This window comes from Ailuropoda melanoleuca, chromosome 13, assembly GCF_002007445.2.
Source record: "Ailuropoda melanoleuca isolate Jingjing chromosome 13, ASM200744v2, whole genome shotgun sequence".
In the NCBI taxonomy this organism is placed as follows: domain Eukaryota; kingdom Metazoa; phylum Chordata; class Mammalia; order Carnivora; family Ursidae; genus Ailuropoda; species Ailuropoda melanoleuca.
Window position 1 is genome coordinate 68,602,957 of NC_048230.1, and position 26,203 is coordinate 68,629,159.

The window sequence follows — 26,203 nt, forward strand, 5'->3', positions numbered from 1 at the left end:
AAACACTTTATTGATGGATCATACTCAGTTTTATCCTCTCCAGGCTCAGGGGTCATAAAAATTGTTTCCTTTGTTGTATTCCCCTGTTACTGCGCACAGAGAAGTAGCTAGTTCTTTGTTGGAGTTAATAGGTCAGGCGTTAAAAGACATTTCCCCAACAGAAATAACAAAAACAAAAAACACACTTGTGAGTCTAATAAAAATGATACTTTTGTTTGCTGGTAGTAGAACCTTCAGTGGAAATTTATACCGTACGATCAGGAAGCTTATACTTTGGAATCTAGCACTTCTGCTTTTGGAAATGTATCTTGAGGAACCAATGCAACAAAAGCAGAAAAAGGTACATACATATATTAAATTGTTTGTTTTTAGTCTATTTAAATAGCAAAAATGCCCCCCAAGCCCTGGATATATTCTAAACAAACTACAAAGGGAACATGGCTATTAAGAGACGACACCACAATAGGTTGAAAGTATGAAGACTATGGAGCTTAAGAAGAAAACGGCTACTGCATCAAACCAAAAATCAGTATAGAGATTGGTTTGTAGGTTCTGATGGGCATCATGAAAATCTTTGGTAAGCAAGGACTGGAAAGAAGTATGCTAAAAGGAAAGTAATCATCTTGGAGGGGATTGTGAGGAACAGTTCTTAGGTTCAAAAAATTTAATTCTATTATGCCATCTTTTCAGTGAGAAAAATAACCAATTATTCCCCCTTCACTTTCAGTAAGTGACGAAATGTCCAAGGACTGTTTGAGCATCCTGTATAATACATGTGTCTGTGTAAGTACGCCTGCCCTTGGGGCCCCATTTCTGTGCCCACCACATCTGCAGTGCTTGAGAGGGGAAAGTTCAAGTGGGGGTGGTGAATGTGAGACCTATTCTCAGACATGCGGGAATTGGACTTACTTGTGTGGGCCTGTGAACCAGGACCAGCGGGTGGAAGTTGTGGGGAGGCAGAATTTCATAGAAATTATTAAGAGTTAGGGCTGCTCTAGCAGATAGTGATCTCCTTTAGCCCTGGAGGTGTCCAAGCAGACACCAAACAATCATTTATCAAGTGGATACATATACCGGAAGAGTGTGTGTAACCTTTAAGATTCCTCTTAATTCTGTTATTTCTGTTCCTTCATTTTCCTTGTTAGAAAACAAAACCGGAACCAGAAGCCCCACCAATGTGTTAAGCAGGAGACTCTGCTTGGTTGACCCCTGAAAAGGAAAGAATGGTGAATAGAAGAGCAATTTGGTAGAAAGGAAAAAGCCTAGCACTTAGTACTAGAACTGGATTTGGAGTTCTGGCTCCTGGCTCAGTGCTTATTAATTCACCTCCCTGAGCTTTAGTTTCGTATGTGTAGGGTGCAGTCAGTAATCTTACTAGCATCGTAGGCTTGTGAGGACTAAGTGGAATGATAGATGTGAAAGCACTTTGTAAAGGAACATACAAGTGCTAGTTTTTGTCAGACACAGTACCTGTCTTTTAAGGACGTATGTGGTCACCTGTACGTAGTGAATCGTAATACACACCAGAATGAAATAATCCTGTGGAAGGAAATGCTCCTATAGAATCAAAACCTATATATTATGAACATACAGTGGAACATTTAATTCCATTTCATTTCTTGACTCATGCAGAAAGAGATTTCAGGCGTTCTTGTAGTGGTAAAATCTACCAAGATCATAAGTCATAAATTTAGAAGTAGGTAAGAAAGAAAAGTATAGAACAAGGTGAGGGCATAAAATGTATTCAGGAATTGGGTTGACTAAAAAATCATCTGTCGCATGTCTGGATGGGACACAGATTTGAATTTAAGTTTCTTATCAGCCAACACAACTAGGGAAGTAGGTTCAGCACTTACACAGTTCAGCATCTGTAACAGTGCCATGCAACAAAAATACAGCGTGAACCACTTAGATTATTTTAAATTTCCTTATAGCCACATTTTTTTAGAAAGGAAGAAAAGAAGTAGGAAGAAATAGGTGAGGTTAATTTTAATAATATATTTTATTTAGCATAGTATATCAAGAGTATTCCAACATGTAAATAATGTGATTATTAATGGGATATTTTCCTCCTTTTTTGTACTAAGCTTTCAAAATCCAGTGTTTTTTTAATACCAAGAGCACATCTCAGTTCAGACTAGCCACATTTCAGGTTCTCAGTAGCCACGTGTAGCTAGTGGACAGATAGGCACAGACAGACCGATAACATAAAAGCTAACTGTCCAGCTAACATACAACTACTCTTGCAACTAAGGTCAGTAAGAACTTGTCCTTATTTTAGGAAATGACATGTGTATGATGTAATGACTCCATCATTGGCAACGTCCATATAGTCATTAGTTTGATGAGGGTGTTTGTTATTAATGACACCTAATGTTAATCAATAATATTCCAGCAAAACACAGTTCATGCAAGAAAGAAAGGAAGAAAGGAAAAGGAAAGAAAGAGAAGGAAACAAAAATGTGAAGAACATAGGATGATATGGCCCAAGTCTGTGCTGATCTGGCTTAATTCCAGGGATTAGGCAGAAACCAAGAAATGTCTTATGGTGCCACTTTGGGGTGGAAACTTGTGCAAATTATGGCTGACCTGGAGTAAGCATATCCTGCCTTAAGACACTTACATTCCAAATTTAAAATGTACTGCTGGCCAAATAAAACTTGGCTTACTGGATGTTGGTTTGTAGGTCCTCATTTAGTTACTAGGCAGATAGTAGGTCAAGTACTATGATGAACCTACCATGAAAAAACCCCTCCCCCCAAAATGCATTTGCACACAATGTTTTGTATATAGTTTTAGTGATTTAAGGCCCCTGCCAAGAATTCCTGATATAGCTTGGAATTGCTTTTTCAGTTTCTGAAAGGGGATACCTTGCTTTTCATGTTTTATTTTGTGGTTATAACCTATTTTGCCTTTTCTCTCCTTTTTCCCTTGTGATAGACGGAAGGAGTTACAAAGCGTTTGGCAGAAAAGAATGACTTTGTGATCTTCCTGTTTACATTGATGACAAGTAAGAAAACATTCTTACAAACAGCAACCCTCATTGAAGATATTTTGGGTGTTAAAAAGGTGAGCTATGTTTTCTAGCAGGTCGTTGACCAGACGGGGGAGGGTATCTCAGACAATTGGATTCTCAAACCTGAATGATGTACAGAGCTCTTTTAAAAGAAAATTCTTGGGGCGCCTGGGTGGCACAGCGGTTAAGCGTCTGCCTTCGGCTCAGGGCGTGGTCCCGGCGTTATGGGATTGAGCCCCACGTCAGGCTCTTCTGCTATGAGCCTGCTTCTTCCTCTCCCACTCCCTGCTTGTGTTCCCTCTCTCGCTGGCTGTCTCTATCTCTATCGAATAAATAAATAAAATCTTTAAAAAAAAATAAAAATAAAAAAAAAAAAGAAAAGAAAATTCTTCCATATTCCTCATGTTAACTTTTTTTTTTTTACCTAAATAATATTCAAGTACAAAACTAGGTCATACTCCTTATTCTGATGGTTTTTAAATGATAGTAAAACCCAAACCAGTATATAAATTGAAATCAATCTAATGATAAGACTCAAAAGTTCAGATTGACTTTGTAAATTTAATGTGATGGCTAATGTTACTTTGCTGAAATCAAATTATCCCTCACTAATCATTATGATGCAAGGTCTTTAGAGCATACTTACACTGCTGTATGCTGTGTAATGACTCCATTTTCTTGCCATTTTTCTTTATTTGAATGCTGTGAAACCTTCCTTCATTAGTATATGTTCCCCTGGGTGGTGATGTTCGACTTTTACTTATTAAGTCCACTTCTGTTTATTCTCATTAGTCTTCAACAGTTAAAGTTTAATTGATACCAGCATTGAGGACACAGATATGAGCACTGACATCCTGCTACTTGGTTGTAAGATGAACATACAAAAGATCCAGAATATGGTTTTTAAAAAAAAACACACAAAGGAGTGCCTGGTTGGCTCAGTCAGCAGAGCGTAGGACTCTTGATCTCAGGGTTGTGAGTTCAAGCCCCATGTTGGGTGAAGAGCTTACTTACAAAAGGAAAAAAAAAGAAAAGAAAAAAACCAAACAACTGTGATTGAAATGAAACACTAAATTAAAAAATTATCAAGAACTTACCCCAAAAAACACATCCATAGACCTCTGCTAGATAATCAGTCTATGAGATTTTTGCATAATGCTTGTGAAGATATGGAGCCTCCTTTCCCAGTCTTTGTTCCAGCCTCCATGTTGGTTGCAGGCTGGCAGATTTCTTCCTCTTACGACTGAGTAGGCAGGAGCAGCCTCTTAGAGTTGCTGTTGCTGGGAAAAGGCTACACACGTGCATTGTGGTTAGCACAGCTTTCATTTCTGTCTTTCTGCTGCATTTTCCCCGGGTCCTGCTTGTCATGCACAGGCGGAAGATGCACAAGTGGCCTATTGTCTGTAGGAACACACTGGAGATGTGTGCAGGTCCCAGACAGACCCTTTGTACCCTTTGATAAAAAGGCTTTGTTATTTTTCCAATAATTGTATGCTCTAGCCAGTGTGTGAAAGGGGGCTTCCAGGGCGGAAACACCAGACTCCCTGGCAGTCTGAGCACGGGAGTCTAGGTTTGCTTCTTCCTAACTTTTCCTCCTTGTCCCTCGTGCCCAGAAATGCTCATTTCTTTGTGTGTTACCAAAAATAGTGATGAGTTCTGCTAGACATGGTTACATGGTGCAGTTTGAAAGGGGGATAGACACCATAAAGTGGGAACCCAAGCCACAAACTGGGAAACGATATATGTAACCCATGTAACTAACAAAGGATTGGTATTCAGAATTTATCAAGAGTTCTTACAAATCAGCAAGAAAAAGACAAATACCCCAGTACAGAAAAGTGGGGGGCAATGATGTAAGCAAACATTTCATAGAAGAGAAACAAATCCATAAATAGAACATGCTTAACTTTATTGATGATCAAAGAAATACAAGTTGAGACCACAGTGAGAGAGAGAGAGCGCAAATGGTGAAAATATATATCATTGGCCTTTCTTTCTTTCTTTGGCTTTTTTTTTTTTTTAAAGTAGGTTCCATGTTCAGCGTGGAGCCCAGCATGGAGCTTGAACTCACGATCCTGAAATTGAGGCCTGAGCTGAGATTAAGAGTCAGGTGCTTAACCAACTGATCCACCCAGGCACCCCAAGAATGTGTGTCGTTGGAATCACTTATATACTGCTGATACCTTTTTGTTTCTGCAGAATCTGTTTATGTTTCTTTGTTTTCTAGTCAACTATGTATATACCCTCTGACCCAGCACCTAGGGAAGCACCACCCTGAGGGCTGAGGCATTATTCTTGTGCTTGGGTCACCGGTAGCCTATGCCCAGGCATGCTTGTGGATAAACTCAATCCCAGAACAGTAGTTCTTAGAAATGAAAACACTATTTCAAAGCTGAGAGGTTGTGAAATCAATTCATTGGGTCTACCAACTAAAAAGAAAAGATCTAAGTGTGTCATGTAAGGATATTGTTTCTAAGTTTTTGTTACATATTTATATATTCACCTATGTATGTTTTATTGGGTTGTGATGGAAATTTTTTCTTATTCTTGGACATTGTCAGAATGGTTTGGATGCCACTGCCCCAGAAAAACTTCTGCACGTGTACATCAAGAAACGCATAAGAATGTTTGTAGTATTACTGTTTCAGAGAAAAAACTGAAACCAAATCTGTGATCCATCAACAGGAGAATGGATAAATTTTCTCTCTTCATACAATGAATATTACAGAGTTGTGGAAGTGAATAAGGTTGCTAAAGGCAACAACATAGCTAAATCGTAGAAACTGATAGAAGTCAGTTGCAGAAGACTGTATATAGTATCTTTTTATTTTTATTTTTTAGAGTTCAAGCAGGGGAGGGACAGAGAGAGAGAGAGTCTTAAGCAGGCTCCACGCTCAGCATAGAGGTACCAGTGTGGGGCTTGATCTCACAATCCTGAGATCATGACCTGAGCCGAAAACAAGAGTTGGTTGGGGCACCTGGGTGGCACAGCGGTTAAGCGTCTGCCTTCGGCTCAGGGCGTGATCCCTGCGTTATGGGATCGGGCCCCACATCAGGCTCCTCCGCTATGAGCCTGCTTCTTCCTCTCCCACTCCCCCTGCTTGTGTTCCCTCTCTCACTGGCTGTCTCTATCTCTGTCGAATAAATAAATAAAATCTTTAAAAAAAAAAAAAACACAAGAGTTGGTTGCTTTATCAACTGAGCCACCCAGGTGCCCCTAGGATATCATTTTTATAAAGTTCTGAAATAAGCAAACTCAACTCCTACATATAAAACTTTTTTTTTTTTTAACAGCAAAACAAAAAATTCAGGATTGTTACCTCTGGCAGAGAGGCAGGAAGGTGGGATAGGAGAGGTACACATAGCTATTCACTTGGTTATGCTTCATAACATATGTTGTATGTATTAAATATTAAAATATAACACAAAGAAGTGGGCTTGGAGGGCAGTGGGACCTGGTTTGTGACCCATACTAAGTTAGACAGGGCTAGAGGTGCAGGGCTGAAAGTTACCATTTCCTCTAATAACAATAGCTAACATTTGTTGTGTACCGGGGGAAGAAGAAGGCAAAGGTGGAAGAAGCTATCCCAGCTCGCCCCTCCCCAGCAATCTTCTGTTCTTCATTACCAGAAATAAGAGTGGGGGCTTCTAGGAATCATTCACTTGGTCAGTACACATTCACTGAGACCCTTGCTACCAAGTCTTACGTGCTGAGGCTCTGGAAAGAAAGAAGGACACACCCCTCCCTCAAGGCAGTGTGAGTTTATTTGGAAAAAGATGGAGGAACAAGTAATCACAAGATCCTGTGGTATGTGCAGTGATAGAGAAAGCCCCAGTCCAGTGGAAGTGAATCAGTGAGATGAAGGGTAGTAGGTATTATTTGAGGAATATAAGGATATTTTGAAAGAGGAAAAGCTCATGTATTGCACATTTGCAGATTTTAAAGAAGAAAAATAAAATATCACCAAATAACAAAAGGCGTTTCATAAAATACAGTAGTCATTCATGATAAAAGCTAGGAATAAAAGGATAGTTCATTAACTTGTTATAGTATATCAAAACTTACAGCAGACATTAAGCTTAATGTTAAAACTTTGGAAATATTATCGTTAAAGTAAAAAACAACACTTGCTATCATTTGCTCTAGAGAATTGGTTACATGTGCACATACACAGGGAGACCCCTATAGGAGTGGTCATTGCAACAATAGTGAAAAATTACAGTCCACCTAAACATACATACATACATATATATGTATGGTTAAATATGTTGTGGAGTAAAGCAGTGAAAATGAATGAATTAGAGCTACTTCTGTCAGAGTAGTTAAATCCCAGTGTTGACGGGCACCTGGCTGGCTCAGTAAATAGGGCATGTGACTCTTTTTTTTTTTTTTTAAAGATTTTATTTATTTATTTGACAGAGACAGCCAGCGAGAGAGGGAACACAAGCAGGGGAAGTGGGAGAGGAAGCAGGCTCATAGCAGAGGAGCCTGATGTGGGGCTTGATCCCACAACGCCGGGATCACGCCCTGAGCCGAAGGCAGACGCTTAACCACTATGCCACCCAGGTGCATGGGCATGTGACTTTTGATCTTGGGATCGTGAGTTCAAGCCCCACATTGGGCCTAGAGCCTACTTAAAAATAAATTTTAAAAAATTACTTTCTCTTGTCCGAAGTGACCTAAATTAAACAAAACAAAACAAAAAACCAGTGTTGACTAAAAAGTAAGGTATAACATGTCATTCACACTGTGCATACAGAAAATATGTTTTTAAATTTTTTAGTTTATTTTTTATTGGAGTATAATTGACATGCAATGTTACATTAGTTTCAGGTGTACAACATAGTCAGTGAGTTTATACATTACTCTGTGCTGACCATGTCATCATACATTGTTATTACAGTATTATTGAGTGTATTCTCCATGCTGTACTTTTCATCCTTATGACTGACTTATTTTACAACTAGAAGTTTGTACCCCTTAATCCCCTTGAGACCTATTTTGCCCATTCCCCCCAATCCCCTCCCTCTGACAACCACCAGTTCTCTGTATTTGAATCTTTCTCTGGTTTATTTATTCATTTGTTTTGTTTTATAGATTCCACATATGAGTGAAATCATAGTATTTGTCTTTTCTCTGACTTACTTCGCTTACTTCGCTTACCATTATGCTCTCTAGATCCATCCATGTTGTTGTAAATGGCAAGATCTCATTCTTTATGGCTGAATAATGTTCCATTGTACATGTATACCATGTCTTCTTTATCCATTCATCTATGGATGAACACTTGGGTTACTTCTGTACTTGGTTATTGTAAATAATGCTGCAGTAAACAGGGCTGCATATGTCTTTTCAAATTATTGTTTTCGTTTTCTTGAGGTTAATACCCAGTAGTGGAATTACTGGATCGTATGGTATTTCTATTTTTAATTTTTTTGATGAACCTCCAACTGTTTTCCATAGAGGATGCATCAGTTTACGTTCGTATCAGTGGTGCATGAGGGTTCCTTTTTTCCACATCCTGACACTTGTCATTTCCTGTCTTTTTAATATTAGCCGTTCTGACAGGTATGAGGTGATACCTCACTGGTTTTGATTTGCATTTCCCTGATGATCACTGATGTTGAGCATCTTTTCATGTGTCTGTTGGCCACCTATAGGTCTTCTTTGGAAAAGTGTCTAAACAGGTTCTCTGCCCATTTTTAATCAGATTATTTTTGGTGTCGAATTGTGTGAGTTTTTTATATATATTTTGGAGGTTAACCCCTCATCAGATGTATCATTTGCACATATCTTCTCCCATTCATTAGGTTGCCTTTTTGTTTTGTTGGTGGTTTCCTTTGTTTTAATACCATATATTTTTATGGAAATATAAGAACATGTGTGAGTAATAAACACAGTTCAAAATTATGGTTACCTCTGGCGGGAGAGATGGGAATATAACTGGGTAGGAATATACAGGGGCCTTCAGCTATATTTGAAATATTTTATTTCTTAAAAAGAAAACATCTGTAACAGGAATGGCAATTTATGAGTGATAAAACTTCCATGGTAGGCATTTCTTTTCTTTTTTAAATAGGCAAAATGAGCCACATGAGCAAAGATAGAGAAATAAGAACAGTGGTGTTCAAAGGGGTTAATCCTCACACCAGTCCTATAAGGTATGTTAGTCCCATTTGACAGTTGAGCAGAGACTTAGAGAGGTTCCATAACTTGCCTATGTTTGCACAGCTGCGGTTTGCAGAGCTGGAATTTGGACCTAAGTGGTGTAGCTACCAAGTCCCATTCTTAGGGGAATGCGGAAGAGGAACGCATCCAGTCCCCAGTGAACTGAGCATGGGGATTTTTTTATTTTTGTCTCCTGTAGGAAATGATTCGACTAGATGAAGTCCCCAATCTGAGTTCTTTAGTATCCAATTTTGATCAGCAGCAGCTTGCTAATTTCTGCCGGATTCTGGCTGTCACCATTTCAGAGATGGATACAGGGAATGATGACAAGCACACACTACTTGCCAAAAATGCTCAGCAGAAGAAGAGCTTGAGCCTGGGGCCTTCTGCAGCTGAAATCAACCAAGGTAAAGTCTCTACGTTTTCAGAATTTTGAGACCCCTTTGTAAATTACCTGCTCTTTCAGTATCTCTAGAGATTGATTCATGTGAGGGCTTCTAGGGTCCACTTAGAGTATGTAAATTGTGTGTGTGTGTGTATCTGTTCATTATTTTAGGGGGCCAAGTACATAACCTTTATCAGATTTTTTTTTAACTATGTTACGTTAGTTGCCATACAGTACTTCATTAGTTTTTGATGTAGTGTTCCATGCTTCACTGTTTGCATATAACACCTAGTGCTCATTGCAATATGTGCCCTCCTTAATACCCATCACCATGCTAACCCATCCCCCCACCCCCCTCCCCTCTGAAACCCTCAGTTTGTTTCCCGGAGTCCGTAGTCTCTCATGGTTCGTCTCCCCTTCTGATTTTTCCCCCTTCATTTTTCCCTTCCTTCTCCTTTTTTTTTTTTAAAGATTTTATTTATTTATTCGACAGAGATAGTTCCCCAGCGAGAGAGGGAACACAAGCAAGGGGAGTGGGAGAGGAAGAAGCAGGCTCATAGTGGAAGAGCCTCATGTGGGGCTCGATCCCATAACGCCAGGATCACGCCCTGAGCCGAAGGCAGATGCTTAACCGTTGTGCCACCCAGGCACCCCATTTCCCTTCCTTCTCCTGATGTCTTCCATGCTATTCCTTATATTATACATATAAGTGAAACCATATGATAATTGTCTTTCTCTGCTTGACTAATTTCACTTTGCATAATCCCCTCGAGTTACCTCCATGTCAGTGCAAATGGTGGGTATTCATCCTTTCTGATAGCTGAGTAATATTCCATTGTATAGATGGACCACATCTTCTTTATTTATTTGTCTGTTGAAGGGCATCTCAGCTCCTTCCACAGTTTGGCTATTGTGGACGTTGCTGCTGTGAACATTGGCGTGCGTGATTTTTGAATGGATTCAGAACCTCAGAAAAGTTAAGAACCTGGGTGGCTCAGTTGGTTAAGCATCAGACTCTTGATTTCAGCTCAGGTCATGATCTCAGGATCATGAGAGGGAACCCCATGTCAAGCTCTGCTGGGCATGGAGCCTGCTTGAGATTCTTTCGCTCCCTCTCCCCCTCCCCGCAACTCTCTAAAAAAAAAAAAAAAAAAAAAGAGTTAAGAACCATTGTTTATCGGGGGCGCCTGGGTGGCACAGCGGTTGAGCGTCTGCCTTCGGCTCAGGGCGTGATCCTGGCGTTATGGGATCGAGCCCCACATCAGGCTCCTCTGCTATGAGCCTGCTTCTTCCTCTCCCACTCCCCCTGCTTGTGTAACCTCTCTCGCTGGCTGTCTCTATCTCTGTCGAATAGATAAATAAAATCTTTAAAAAAAAAAAAGAAAAAAAAAAAAAAGAACCATTGTTTATCGGAATTACAAATACACATAACCTTTTGATCACTAAGCCTCTTCTGGGCCTTTATCCTATAGATATATAGGATATGATGTATATTCAGGGTCATTCATTGCAACATTGTAATAACAAAAGACCAGAAACGAGACCACTTAATTTCTAGAATATTTATGTAAAGGGAAATTGTATAGCTTTTAAGAAAAAAGAATGAAGATCTCTGTGTAGTGATACAGGAAAATCTCTCCAAGATGTATTACTGATAAAAAGGAAAATGCAGAGCTGTGTGTACAGTATGATACTTCGTGTGGTAAAGCAGAGATGGGGGGAACATGATCAGATGTATTTGTTTGCTCATACACAGTATGGATAAACTGGAAGCACGCACAAGAAACCGAAAATGGTTACCTGTTGGGGGTGGCTGGAACCAAGGTAGATGACAACAGTGGAAGTAGGACTTTTTTTTTTTAAGATTTTACTTAGAGCGCACGTGCACACGCAGGAGTGGGGCGAGGGGCAGAGGGAAAAGCTGACTCCCCGGGTTAAATGAACAACCAAGGTGAAATAATAAAAACTTAGCATTAAAAGGCAGTAGTAGGGAGCCCTGATCACCCTCTGGTAGCCCGATGATGCTTTGAAAACAGTACTTTGTTTCTGAGGTCCAGCTCACTGGACGTGTGTGTTCCCAGGCCCAGCTCTGCGGAATTGCTGAGTGCCGCACAGCAGCCTCCCTCGTGTAACTACTGAAGTGAGTCCCCCATTAACTCTGCGAATATTCTGGTTTTAGTCATGAACACCAAATGGTCACAATTGTATTTCTAGGTTATTAAGGAATATAATTGTACACGTTTTAGTCATGTGTAAAAACAGAAATACATGAATCTGTGGATGCCAGGTTGGTGGTTCCCCCTCCAGGCTTGTTTTTCTTTCTGAATCCATAGATCCAAGGCCTGCCTTGGTCTATGTAGGCTTTTCTTCCCCTCCTTCTTCCTTTCTTAGGACTTAAAAAGTGCTCATTTTAGCAAATCATAAAATATACATTCTTAAAAACATGTGAATTTTAACTAAATTATAACTTAAAGCTGATTTAAACACACTGACAAAAGCTCACGTTTGTTAAGTGCCTGCTGTGTAGCAAACATTGAGCTAACTGCATTACCTAGAGGTGATTTTATTTACTCCTCCCAGCAGCCCTATGAGATAGAGATTAGCATCGCCATTGCACAGTTTAGGAAACTGAGGGTCATAAAGGTTCAGTATTGGATGCCTGTGTGTGCTGAGGCACTAAGTCACTTTCATCTCAGTTTCCCACTTAAGGAATCTGTTCTGGCAGATTATTTTTATCCTGTTAGTATTGATTACCTTCATGTACCTGTTTATAAGCTGCCTTAAGTGAAACCAGCATTGCCCATCATTCTTGGAGGACAACGTATTCTGGTCAGTTGGTTTTTTAATTAACTGAGAGTTAACCCCAAACCCAGGTTTCTTTGATTTGGGGCATTAAAAAAAGAAAGTCTTCATAAAATGTCAGGGTTCACTCATATACCTATGTGGCTACATGTGATGTCTGCTTATAGCTTTGGGATTGAAGCTTTAGTAAATGTATTTTAGCGCATGATGTTATATATAAGTGTCTGACATTTCCCAGCTCTCTTACCGTAATTCCTGTTTCCCTGTCCCCCACCCTACACCAATTTTTCTCCAGTCACATGCCCTGGGAAGGCCAAGGTGAACATAATTAAATCACAAGTATAGTGAGAAAGATCTCAGCCCACAAAGTTGTGCTTTAATTGAACTCCGGTACTAAATGCTTTTAAATATAGGCGTGTATAATAATCATCTCAGGCTGCCCTAACAAGAAACCATAACTGGGTGGCTTAAACAATAGAAGTTTGTTTTCTCACTGTTTTGGAGGCTAGAGGTTCAAGATCAAGGTGCCGTCAGCATTGGTTTCTGGTGAGGCCTCCCTTCCTGGCTTGCGGACAGCTGCCTTCTCAACTATGTCCTCAGGTGGTCTTTCCTCTGTGTATGTACAAAGAGAAAGCGATCCCTGGTGTCTCTTCTTCTTATATAAGGACACGAGCCCTATTGGATTACGGCCCACTCTAAATGACCGCATTTAATTACCTCCCTGAAGGCCCTGGCTCCAGACACAGTCATATTATGAATTAGGGCTTCATGAATTTGGGAGAGGGAACACAATTCAGACCATAACAGTATGGAAAGTGGACATGTTTTTCTTTTGTTTTTAATAAACTGTGGCTGTTTTCTTGCCCAGCAAAATAATGATTTATACTGTCTTCCCAGAGCTCATATAATAATAAAAATGTAAGAGCCCTTTTTAGATTTCTCAGAAGTACCAGTTGTTCTTCTCTCCATTCGGAGGGGAACAGATGGTTTCATCGGGGGGGAAATCATTCAAGATTTTAGTCAGAGATGTAGATGAAGCCTCAGGCCAGATAATTATCGATTTATAGGTGACAGCTAAGAGGTGCTGATTACTGTGAGCCAGGACAAGCTTCAGAATCCTCTCAGCTGGAAAGCAGGGCCTAAACTGAAGAGGAAAGTTTATGGGAATATTTCAAAATACTGATGTTTTAACAAATATGAGGAGAGGAAAGGTTTGCTTTTGCAGAAATCCTGAGAAATTGTGTTTCGGTTGTCAGCCAGTTTAACATTAACCAGTAGTGTGGATCACTGCCAGTAAGGCCCTGAGAGTTACAAGGGCACTGTGACCCTGGTGCCAGTTCCCTGAGGTTGTGTATAATTTGATGAGTATAATTGGGCCAATGTTTTTTTTCTGGGGACAGAGCCCATAGCTTTGATCACTTTTTCAAGAGATGAGTGGTTCACAAAGGCTTAAGGATCTCCAGGGTGGGGGTTGGAGTCTCGGAACCCTGAATGCTGGGCAGTCACATCTGAAGGGCTGTGTTGAGTGCGCAGGGTGGGAAGGATAGGTCTTAGGGACTGTCCTGTGAGGAATAGAGAAACTGCAGCTCTTCATCCTACAGAAAAGAGGTTGAACGTAAAATAAAAATCCAGCTTTGAGAAGATTTTCATGTAGAAACCACTCTTTTATTTATTTTTGGAAAAAAGTAGTATGTATCTAAAGTTTCTTAAATAAGAAGAGTGGGTATATAGTAGAAAGTTTTTTCCCTTCCCCGCGGCACCCCTGTTACATTTTCCCCTGTGTCCCTCCAGAGAAATTCTCTACATGCCCAGTCAGGGAGGTGGAGGAGGGAAAGAGACTGGCTCCTCCCGATCTGCAGAGATGGTCGTACAAAATAAGCACCCTCTGCCCTTTGTTTTTTTCACGTAACTTTATCTTGCAAAGCATTCTGTTGCAGTACATACAGAGTTATGTGATTCCTTTTTACAACTACATAGTATTCTAATATATGGGCATACCACAATTTATTTAACCAGCCCCCGATTGATGGAAATTTGATTTATTTTAAAATCTTTGTTCCTACAAATAACAGCCTTGTGTATGGAGTATGATGTGCTGGATATTTGCCTTTTACACTTTGATAGATGTTGACGGATTAACCCTGCACAGATTTTACTGGTTCATCTTCCCCCACCCTGTACGTTGTTCTCAGTACAGGGCTTTTTTAAACTTCCTGATGTTTGTCAAGCCAGTAAGTAAAAAACGGTATCTCAAAACAAAAAAGCTATCTCCGTGTATTTTTTTAAATTGAGGTGAATGTCACATAAACCACTGAAAGTGAACAATTTAGTGCATTTAGTACATTTACAGTTCATGCAACCATATCTCCATCTAGTTTGAGAACATTTTCATCACCCCCCAAAAGGAAACTGCATGCACATTGGACAGCTGAAATTCCCCATTCTCCCCAACCCTGGCAACTGCCTGCTTTCTTGTGGTAGATGTACCTAGTCTAGGTACTTTATAAATGGAATCCCAGAATATGTGACTTTTTGTATCATGCTGCTTTCACTAGCCTGATGTTCTTGAGGTTTGTCTGTGCTGTAGCACATCAGTGTTTAATTTCTTTTTATGGCTGAATAATATGTGTTGTGTATACACAGTTTGTTTATTCATTCATCAGGTGCTGGACATTTGGGTTGTTTCCCCATTTGGGCAGTTGAAGTAGTGCTGCTGTGAATGTGCGCGTGCGTGCATTTGTTTGAGCACCTGTTTTCAGTGATTTGGGGGATATACGTAGGATTGGAATTGCTGGGTCATCTGGTAATTCTGTATTCAACTTTTTTTTTTAAGATTTGATTTATTTGAAAGAGTGAACGAACACAATGGGGGAAGGGGGGAGGGGCAGAGGGAGAGGGAGAAGCAGATTCCCCCGCTGAACAGGGGAACCGTTGCAGGGCTCAATCCCAGGACTGTCCCCCCCCACCCCATTACACCTCAGCCGAAGGCAGACGCTTAACCATCTGAGCCATGCAGACGCCCCTGTGTTCAGCTTTCTGAGGAAAAGTTAATTTTAATGTAGTTTTAATTAGCTTTTTTTAAAAAAATGAGGTCAGACAATATAGTCACTAATTTATAGAAGATAGAAAGGGGGCTAAGATTATTTCCTGAGCTCCGTGCTGGAACTGAATTTATATGACTTTGTATAATCCTAACTAATTACTTTGTTGTAATTTATTTTATTTTTGAAGAATTTTCTTTAATATTGTTCTTTTGAATTTTACTTAAAAATTTTTCATTTAAATTCTTCACACAGAGACAGTATATGACACATATAACATTATAATGATACTTACTCATCACCTAGCTTCAGCTGTCAGTGTCTCTTTATCTGTATCCCCATTCACTCCTCCCTACCTTACTTTGAATTATTTTGAAGTAAATCCCAGATATCACAAAATTTTAACCTGCATATGTTGCAGTGTTCCCACAAGATAGTGACTCTTTTTAAAAATAACTCCAACACCATATTATACTCCCGAAATTAATAGTAATATCTTGGTATTGTAAATACCTACTTAGTAATTTTCAGTTAGATGATACATTCATGTGGTTCAAAAAAATCTACAGATTTAAAAAGGTGTTCATGGAAAAGTTTCCCCCTCACACTCTTATTTCCAGTGGCCTAATTCTCTTTGCTTTTGGTAGCCACTGGTGTTTTCTGTCCTTCCCGGAACTACATGCATAAGCAAATACTTAGAGATGTTAGCCCTTATTTTTAAAGAAGATTAAATGATAGATCCATGATCTACTCCCTGAATTTCCCTGCCTCCACAGTGTATTATGTTCTCTTACGCTGATCAGAATTTCCATCTTTTGTGAGCAAAATGGGATTAAGGGAAATAAGAGTTGGGTGATTATTCCGTTTCTTTCTTAACCTAAAAAAAAAAAAAAGGCTTCTTTCTTCCTGCTAGTACATGTTTGTTACAGGAAACCCGAACTAGAGAGAAATAGTTTTTAAAGAAGCATTTATGGGGCGCCTGAGTGGCTCGGTCATTAAGCGTCTGCCTTAGGCTCAGGGTGTGATCCCAGGGTCCTGGGATTGAGCCCCGCATCGGGCTTCCTGCTCTGCTGGGAAGCCTGCTTCTTCCTCTCCCACTCCCCCTGCTTGTGTTCCCTCTCTTGCTGACTGTCTCTCTCTCAGTCAAATAAATAAAATGTTTAAAAAAAAAAAAAAGCCAAAAAACATTTCTATCCTCTCCTACTTAGGAACGGCCACAGTAAACCCCTTGTTGTAGTTAGTCTTCATTCTTTATTTGTATATTATGTGCATATTTTAAAGAAGCCGATTTTTAAAGAAAATGGGCTTAAGCCAGTACTGTTTAATAATTTTTTCTCTAACAAGTAAATTTAAACATTTTTTTGAGTCACTCTGAATAAAGATATGTGTATCTTTGTTCTTAGTGTCTGTTGTATTCTATTGTAATGGGATGTATTGTGTTTAATCAGTATGCTGTTGATGACCATCTTTACCTTTTTGCTATTGTAGAAACCACATCAGTGAATATCTTTGTACATGTGATTGGTATGTCCTTGCAGGAAATCCCCAGAAATGAGCCTCCTGGCTCAAAGACACACAGGTTTTAAGAAATTAAAGTGACTCCAATTTATATTCCCGCCAGTAGATGTAAAAGAGCCTATTTCCCTGCACCTGCTATTGAACTTGTTTCTGTAATTTAAAGTACTATTTTACTTTGGCTTAGCATTTCACTTTGGAAGCAAACTCTCACTAGCTACTGTCAGATTATTCCTGTCATGCAGGTAAGGACAGGCTCATTGTTCAGGGCTTTAGAGCTGGTCTCTGTTTTGAAAATGCACTCTTTTGTTCTCTCCTTGGCAGCGGCCCTTCTCAGCATCCCTGGCTTTGTTGAGCGGCTTTGCAAGCTTGCGACTCGAAAGGTATCCGAGTCAACAGGCACAGCTAGCTTCCTTCAGGAGTTGGAGGAGTGGTACACGTGGCTGGACAATGCTTTGGTGCTGGATGCCCTGATGCGAGTGGCTAATGAGGAATCCGAGCACAATCAAGGTACTTGCGGTGGGTTTTCTATGAGGTGGGGACCTTTTCCTTAGGCTCCTGGAGCCATTCTTTTTTTTTTTTTTTTTTTCCAAAGATTATTTATTTATTTATTTATTTGACAGAGATAGAGACAGCCAGCGAGAGAGGGAACACAAGCAGGGGGAGTGGGAGAGGAAGAAGCAGGCTCATAGTGGAGGAGCGATGTGGGGCTCGATCCCATAACGCTGGGATCACGCCCTGAGCCGAAGGCAGACGCTTAACCACTGTGCCACCCAGGTGCCCCTCCTGGAGCCATTCTTGACCTCTTTTCCAAGGAGGACTAATTGAAATTTGTTCAAAGTAGAATTTTCCTCTGGGAAGTTTTGGATCATAACTGTTAATGATACTTTTGAAAGCTAGTGACAAACCTCTTTGAACTCTCTCAGAGTGGACCTGAAAGCAGGGAGAGGGGACTGGCTGGATCCAATAACCAGAGCATTCTTAGGAACTCAGAGAGTCCTTTCCAGGTCTCTTCATTCTCCATGGTTCTCTGGTGTTCTCTTCTCACTGTTCTGATGAGTAGACTCCTAGTTTCAGCAGCAGCTTCCTGGTTAAGGGCTGTGGCCCATCTTGGGTCAGATGCTCAACCCTTAAACGTTTGACTCTGGGCAGCAGGATGGGGTCAGATTGTACAAACTCAGGAATTCTCACTGTAAAAGTGAAGAGGAGTTCTGTTTCCAGGATGGCAGTGTGTGGAGCTCTGTGGACCTGCTCCCCATGGCAACTATAAACAAAACCTATAAACAGCGACAAAAACCATCCATGTAAAGTCTGTGGAAGTTGTTCTAAGAGCATACAGTAAATGAGGAGCTCTTCAAGATAATCTGTTAAAACTCAGAACAGTGAGAGTCTGTGACATTTGAAGTTCTGCTTGTTGGAAGTTCTACTTTGGGCTGGTGTGGCCAAAAAGATACAACCCTCAACAGGGGACATGATTTCCAAACAAGGAATGTGGTATCTCACCATTGAGGACGAGGGCAGACTGCCAGCTTTTCTCATCCCCTCCAATTTCAAGTTGAAGAGGCTGAATACTTGATGAGTATATCCTACAGGTCAGGGGCTCCCCGCCTCAACTTCATTGAGATATAATAGATTTATAACCTCGTATACGTTTATATATTGCAAAATGATTACCATCATAGCATTAGCACCTCATCCCATCACATAATTATCATTTCTTTTTTGTGGTGAGAACATTTAAGATCTACTTTATTAGCATCATTCAGATATTACTAGCTATGATCACCATGCTGTACATTGAATGCCCAGAACTTGTTAATCTTAGAACTGTAAGTTTGTACCCTTTGACCACTATCTTCCTATTTCTCCCAGCCTCTGGTAACCAGCATTCTACTGTTCTCTGAGTTTGGCTTTTTTAGATTCCACACGTAAGTGATATTATATAGTATTTGTCTCCCTCTGTCTGACTTCTTTCATTTAGTTCACTTATTTCACATAATGCGAGGGGCCCCTTTCCCCACCCACCTCTGTATTACACTCAGTGCACAAGCTATGCCCTAGGCCTGGCAAGCAAGAATTCTGTGACCCTGCTGCTCTTGCCCCAACTCACTTGTAGGACAGAGATTCCAGGCAGGGATCTCCATGCAGCATGCAAGCTGAGAAGGCTGAGTCTGCTGACCCTGCTTAGAGTCGTAGCACCAAGATTTTGCCAGGAGGAGAGTTAATAGGTAAGAACAGAAAGTAGGGAAGTTCAAAGCCAAGGGTGTTCTCAAAAACAGTGTAGATTTTGGTGGTAAGCAAATAAAAGGAGGCTGTTAGCTCTTAAGTGAGAACAAAAAGCTCAACCATGGGCTTGGTAGTTTACCAGCAAGAACGAGGCAGACAGCTTAGCAGAGCTCTTCTGAGATCAAAACCAACTCAGACTCAAAAACTACCTTTGCCCAATTTTAATTGGATTAGACTTTGGAGCACTTTATGCCCCAAGGCCTTGTCAAAAGTTGAGCATTCTGCCAGCAGTTAGTGGAGTCTGACAGCTGGGTTTCATACCAGATGAGGTAGAAATCTTAACAGAGAGATCAAGGAAAGCCATAGAGAGCCCTGCTGAAACACTGTCATCCGGGGAGACTGTCAACATGCCCACGGCTGCACACTCTGAGGGCAAAACACAAAAGACCTCACTAGGCCAGGGAGAAATAGATTTTACTGAAATAGGCTAGCCAGGTCACTGAACAAATGAACAAAGAAATGACAATCCCTGAACGGAAGGAAAGGGAATCCGTATCCAGAGTTGCTGCATTATTTACCTAAAATGTCAGTTTTTAATAAAATTTGAGCTATGCAAAGAAGAAAGTACAGCCCATACACAGGAGAAAGCAGGCAACAGAAGTTGCCCGTGAGAGAGCCCAGATAGCAGATCTAACAGAGACTTCAAAGCACCCAGTATAAGGATGGTCAAAGAACTAAAGGAAGCTATGCTTAAAGAAGTAAAAGAAGGGACTCCTGGGTGGCTCAGTCAGTTAAGCAGCTGCCTTCAGCTCAGGTCATGATCCCAGGGTCCTGGGATCGAGTCCCATGTAGGGCTCCTTGCTTAGCAAGGGAGTCTGCTTCTCCCTCCCTCTGCCCCTCCGCCCTGCTTGTGGCTCGCTCGCTGTCTCATTCTCTCTCTCTGACCAAAAAAAAAAAAAAAGTAAAAGCTAAAGAATCTGTGACAACATCAAATAGTATCAATAAAGAGATAGATATAAAAAAGAGCCAAGTGGAAGTTCTGTGGTTTATTAAATTATAAGTAACTGGAATGAAAAATTCACTGAAAGGAGCGAGAAGAATATTTGAAGAAATAGTGGCTGAAAACTTCCCAGATTTGAAAAGCACTAATGTACACATCTGAGAAGCCCAAAGTACTGGAAATAGCATAAACTCAGGGATTTACACCCGGACACAACATGATAAAAATGTTGAAAGAGAAAGAGAAAATCTTGAAAGTAGCAAGAGAAAACAACTCCTCGTGTTCAAGAATATCTCAGTAGGGGCACCTGGGTGGCACAGCGGTTAAGCATCTGCCTTTGGCTCAGGGCGTGATCCCAGCGTTATGGGATCGAGCTCCGCATCAGGCTCCTCTGCTATGAGCCTGCTTCTTCCTCTCCCACTCCCCCTGCTTGTGTTCCCTCTCTCACTGGGCTGTCTCTCTGTCAAATAAATAAATAAAATATTTAAAAAAAAAAAAGAATATCTCAGTAAGGGGCGCCTGGGTGGCACAGCGGTTAAGCGTCTGCCTTTGGCTCAGGGCGTGATCCCGGCGTTATGGGATCGAGCCCCACATCAGGCTCCTCTGCTATGAGCCTGCTTCTTCCTCTCCCACTCCCCCCTTGTGTTCCCTCTCTCGCTGGCTGTCTCTATCTCTGTCTAATAAATAAATAAAAAACCTTTAAAAAAAAAAATAGTAAGATTGATAGCCGACTTCTCGGAAATAACAGAGGTCAGAAGAAGGCAGTGAGATAAGCTATTCAGAGTGCTGAAAGAAAAAAAAACTTTCAACAGCATAATTTCTTTCAGAAATGTAGCGAAATAAATTGCTAGATAAACAAAAACTTAGAGAATTTGTTACTAATAGATCTGCCTTATGAGAAATACCAAGAGAAGTTCTTCAGGCTGAAAGCAAGTAACCTCAGACAATAATTTAAATTTACACAGCACAGCAAAGAGCATTACTAAAGGTAATTACATAATCATAAAAGACAATATAAATGCATATTTCTTTTCCTTTCATTAACAAATTTATAAAGCAGTTATATAAAACCATGGGTTTATAATTATATTGTTGAATCTGTGACATACAGAAATACAATATACTTGAGACAGTAAAAGCACAGAGAAACTTTGTGGGACCAAATTTTGTGGGAACTTGAGTGGGACCAAAGTTGTATTGCAATAAGGAAATTATACGAGATGGTAACTTGAATCAACAGGAATCAATGAGGAGAACCAAAATGGTAAATAAGAGGGTCAGTATCGGGGCGCCTGGGTGGCAAGGCGGTTGAGTGTCTGCCTTCGGCTCAGGGCGTGATCCCAGCGTTCTGGGATTGAGCCCCACATCAGGCTCCTCCGCTGGGAGCCTGCTTCTTCCTCTCCCACTCCCCCTGCTTGTGTTCCCTCTCTCCCTGGCTGTCTTTGTCTCTGTCGAATAAATAAATAAAATCTTTAAAAAAAATAAGAGGGTCAGTATCACAAACTCTATTAATATTTACTTTATTTTCTCAGCTTCTTGAACAGACATTAAATTATATAAAGTAATACTGTATTGTATAACAATGCATGCAATGTATTGTACAGTATATTGTTGGATGGTTAGCGTCTGTAGATGTAGCATGCCTAACAATGATAGCACAAAAAGGCGAGAAGGAATAGAGCTGTGTAGGAACTCTGGAGTTAGTATAAATCTGAAAAGATTCTGTCAAATTAAGATGTATGTGGCAAACGCTACAGCAACTGCAAAGAAAGTAACTTTAAAGATACAGGGAGAAAGTCATTAAAGGAATTATAATGTTATACCAGAAAATACTCATTTACTACAAAAGAAAGTATTCTAGGAGAAATAGAGGAATTAAAAAACACATGAGATATGCAGAAAACAAAAAGTAAAAAGGCAGAAGTAAATGCATCTGTGTCATTAATAACCTTAAATGTGAATGGATTACAGCAGTTCATTGTTTTAAAAAGATCCAATTGTATGCAGCCTACAGGAGGCATTCTTTTCTTTTCTTTTCCTTTTTTCTTTTTTTCTTTTTTTAAGTAGGCTCCACTCTCATTGTGGGACTTGAACTTACAACCTTGATATCAAGAGTTGCATGTTCTCTGACTGAGCCCACCAGGTGCCCCCAGGAGGCATAACTTTCTATTCAAGATAGAAATAGGTTGAAAGTAAAAAACAGAAAAAGATGCATCCTGCAAAGAGCAACCATAAGAAAGCTGGAGTGGCTAATACTAAAAAAGACTTTAAAACAGAAAATGTTATCAGAGATAAAAAGGACATTTTATTTTTTTAAAGATTTTATTTATTTATTCGACAGAGATAGAGACAGCCAGCAAGAGAGGGACCACAAGCAGGGGGAGTGGGAGAGGAAGAAGCAGGCTCATAGCGGAGGAGCCTGATGTGGGGCTCGATCCCATAACGCCGGGATCACGCCCTGAGCCGAAGGCAGACGCTCAACCGCTGTGCCACCCAGGCACCCCCAAAAAAGGACATTTTATAATAAAAGTCTGTTTATTATTATGAGTCTGTTAAGAAGATATAACAGTTACAAGCATATATCTAACAACAGAGCCCCCCCCCCCAAAATGAAGCAAAGACTAACAGATTTGAAGAGAGAAATAAGCAGTTCAAAGGTAATAGTTGGAGACTGGAATACCCTACTTTCAGTAATGGAGCAAACAACGAGGCAGAGGATCAAGAAGGAAGTAGAAGACTTGAGCAGCAGGTAAACTGTCTGGACTTACTAGATGCATATGGAACATACCACCTAACCCCTGCAGAATACATGTTCTTCCCATGTGCACGTGGAACATGGAACGTTCTCCAGCATAGTCTGTATGCTAGGCCACCTAAAAAGCCTCAGTAAAAGGAAGAGGATTAAGGTTGTACAGACCATGTATTTCAACCACAGTGGAGTGGTATTAGCAATCAGATACTAGAAACATACGGAAATTTAGTGATATACTTCTGATTAACCAATGGTTCTGAGACAAAATCACAAAGAACATTAAAAGATACTTTGAGACAAATGAAAATGAGGACACAACATACAGAACTTAAGGACTGCAACTAAAGCCTGCTAATAAGAGAGAAATGTATAGCTATAATATATGCCTACATTTTTAAAAACTAAAAAAATGAAATCCCAAGTCAGTGGCCTAATTTTTCTCAAGTTATTGAAAAAAGAAGAGGCAAGCTATATTCTCAAAGCAAGCAGATGGAAAGAAATGATAGAATTGGGGTAGAAATTAATGAAATAGAGAAGAGAAAAACAGTAGAGAAAATCTACAAAACCAGTAGTTCATTCTTTGAAAATCAGGTCAACAAAATTAACCTTGAGCTTCACTGACCAAGAAAAAAAAAAAAAGATTCAAACTACTAAAACCAGGAATGAAAGATGAAAGAGAGGGTACATGACAATGAACCTTACAAAGCTAGAAAGGACTCAGGGAATACTGTATACAACTGTGCCAGCAAGCTAGACAGCCTGGCTGAAATGGACAGCTGGTAAGAAAGACAAAAACTGCAGCTGACTTGAAGAGAGAAAATCTGACCAGACCTATGACAAGTAAAGAAATTGAATTAGTAATGAAAAAGCTACCCCCAAAGAAAAGCCCTGCCTACATGGCTTCACTGGTGAATTCTGCCAAACATTTAGACTTAACACCAGTACGTCACAGACTTCCACAAAATAGAAGAGGAGGAAACACTTCCCAACTCATTTTAGGAAGTCATTATTAACCTGATACCCAAACCAAAGACAATACAAGAAAATCACAGACCAATATCTCTTATGAATATAGATGTAATAATCCGTAAGAATATACTAGCAAACCAAATATAGCAACATACAAGGATTATACACCTGACCAGGTATATATACATGAGTAAGTAGGGTTAATTCAGGGTTGATTCAGTATATGAAAATCAGTTGATGTATACACCATATCAGTAGAACAAAGGGCAAAAATTTACATGATCGTTTCAGTAGATGCAGAAAAGAATCAGACAAAATCTAACACTCCTTCATGATTAAAACACTCAAACTAGGAATAGGAAGGAACTGCATCAGCCTGTTAAAGGACATCTGCAAAAATCCACAAGCAGTATACTTCATGCCTAGACACTGAAAGCTTCTCGACTAAGATCAGACACAGGTACAAGACAAGGACGCCTGCTCCTGCCACTTCAGCTCAGCGCTCTGTTGGGGGTTCTGGCTAGGCAGTTAGGCAAGGTAGAGAAATAGAAGGCATCTGGATTAGGAAGAAGTTAAATTGTCTGTCTTCAGACACGACATGATCTTATATAGGGAAAAACCCAAGGAATTCAGTAAAAAAAAAAAACAAACCCAAAAAAACACTGAATAAGTGAGTTCAATAAAGTTTCAGAATACAGGTCAGTATACAAAATTCAGTGTGTTTGTATACAGTAGCAATGAACAAAATGAAATTAAGAAAACAATTTCATATGCAAAAGCATCAAAAAGAGTAAAAAACTTAGAGATAAATTTAACAAAGAAATGCAAAACATATGCTCTGAAAATTACCAGACATCTTTAGTATTGAAAGAAATGAAAGAGGACCTAAATAAACGTAAAGCTATCTCGTGTTCGTGGATCGGAAGACTCTGTATTGTTAAGGTTCATACTCCACATGTTGAGCTGTTCATCTGTCTACACATTCAGCACAGTTCCTGTCCAAATCCCAACTGGCTTCTTTGCAGAGTTGGATTAGCTACAAACCATGTATCTAATAATAATTATCTAATAATTATAAGGGACTTGAATCTAGAATTTGTAAAGAACTCCTACCGCTCAGTGATAAAAAGACAACGCATTTTGAAATGTGAGCAAAGGACCTAAATAGGCATTTCTCTGTGGCAGTTGTCCAGATAGCCAATAAACACGTGAAAAGATGCTCGACATCGTTAACCATCAGGGAAATGCAAATCCAAACCACAATCAAATACTACTTCATACCTGCTAGCGTGTCTGTCATCAAAAAGACGGATGATAAGTGTTGGCAAGGATGTGGAGAAATCAGAACCCTCATTCCCTGTTGGTGGGCATGTAAAACAGTGTAGCCACTTTGGGAAAGTCTGGCAGCTTTCCAAGGGTTCCTCAGAAGGCTAAACAGAGTCACCGTATGACCCAGAAGTTCCAGTTGTACTTATATTTTCAAGAGAACTGAAATCGTATTGCCATAAAAACTTAGACATGGATACTCACAGCTGCAGATTTATAATAGCCAATATATGAAAACAACCCAAATGTCCATCAGCTGATCAATGGATAACAGAATGTGGTATACTCATACAGCACAATGTTGTTGAGCAGTCTAAAAAAATGGAGTACTGATCCATGCTACGATCTGAGTGAATCTCGAAACCATCGTGCTGAGTGAAAGAAGCCAGGCACAAAAGGTCACATGTTGTATGATTCCATTTCTGTGAAATGTCCTAAAGAGGCAGTTCCATAGAGACAGAAAGTACTTAGGTGGATGCCTAGGGATGAGGGGTTTGGGGGCAAATGGGGAGCGGCTGCCAGTGAGTGCAGGATTTCTTTTTGGGGTGACAGGATGCTCTAAAATCGGTTGTGGTGAGGGCTGCACAGTTCTGCAAGTTGCTAAAAACCCCTGAATTGTACACTTCCAGTGGGTGAATTGTATATGAATTATAGCTCAAAGCTGTTTTAGAAACTGAGGGCCTCAGAGGGGAGGGAGGTGGGGGAGTGGGATAGACCGGTGATGGGTAGTAAGGAGGGCACGTATTGCATGGTGCACTGGGTGTTATACGCAACTAATGAAGCATCGAACTTTACATTGGAATCTGGGGATGTACTGTATGGTGACTAACATAATATAATAAAAAATCATTAAAAAAAAACTGTTTTAGAAAAAAAAAAATGAGTGCATATACCCCAGAGTGTGGTGTAGACATAGGGAGGGTTGTGACGCCTTGAATCAGTTTCGTGGCCCTGAGGAGATTTGCAGGGAAGCACAGGCCTCTCAAACTAGTTTGCCCATCC

General features: G+C 40.2%; 1 protein-coding gene across 4 annotated transcripts in view; it reads left to right on the plus strand.

Moving 5' to 3' along the window:
• The window catches only part of TRPC4AP (transient receptor potential cation channel subfamily C member 4 associated protein), a 68,509-nt gene that overhangs the window by 24,038 nt on the left and 18,268 nt on the right, over positions 1-26,203 (plus strand). For all 4 annotated transcript variants that reach the window (XM_034639911.1, XM_034639910.1, XM_034639913.1 and 1 more), the window contains exons 5-8: positions 728-783; positions 2,941-3,069; positions 9,385-9,592; positions 17,253-17,438. In XM_034639911.1, the coding sequence (XP_034495802.1) occupies positions 728-783; positions 2,941-3,069; positions 9,385-9,592; positions 17,253-17,438 (579 nt within the window). The remainder of the gene's footprint in view (positions 1-727; positions 784-2,940; positions 3,070-9,384; positions 9,593-17,252; positions 17,439-26,203) is intronic.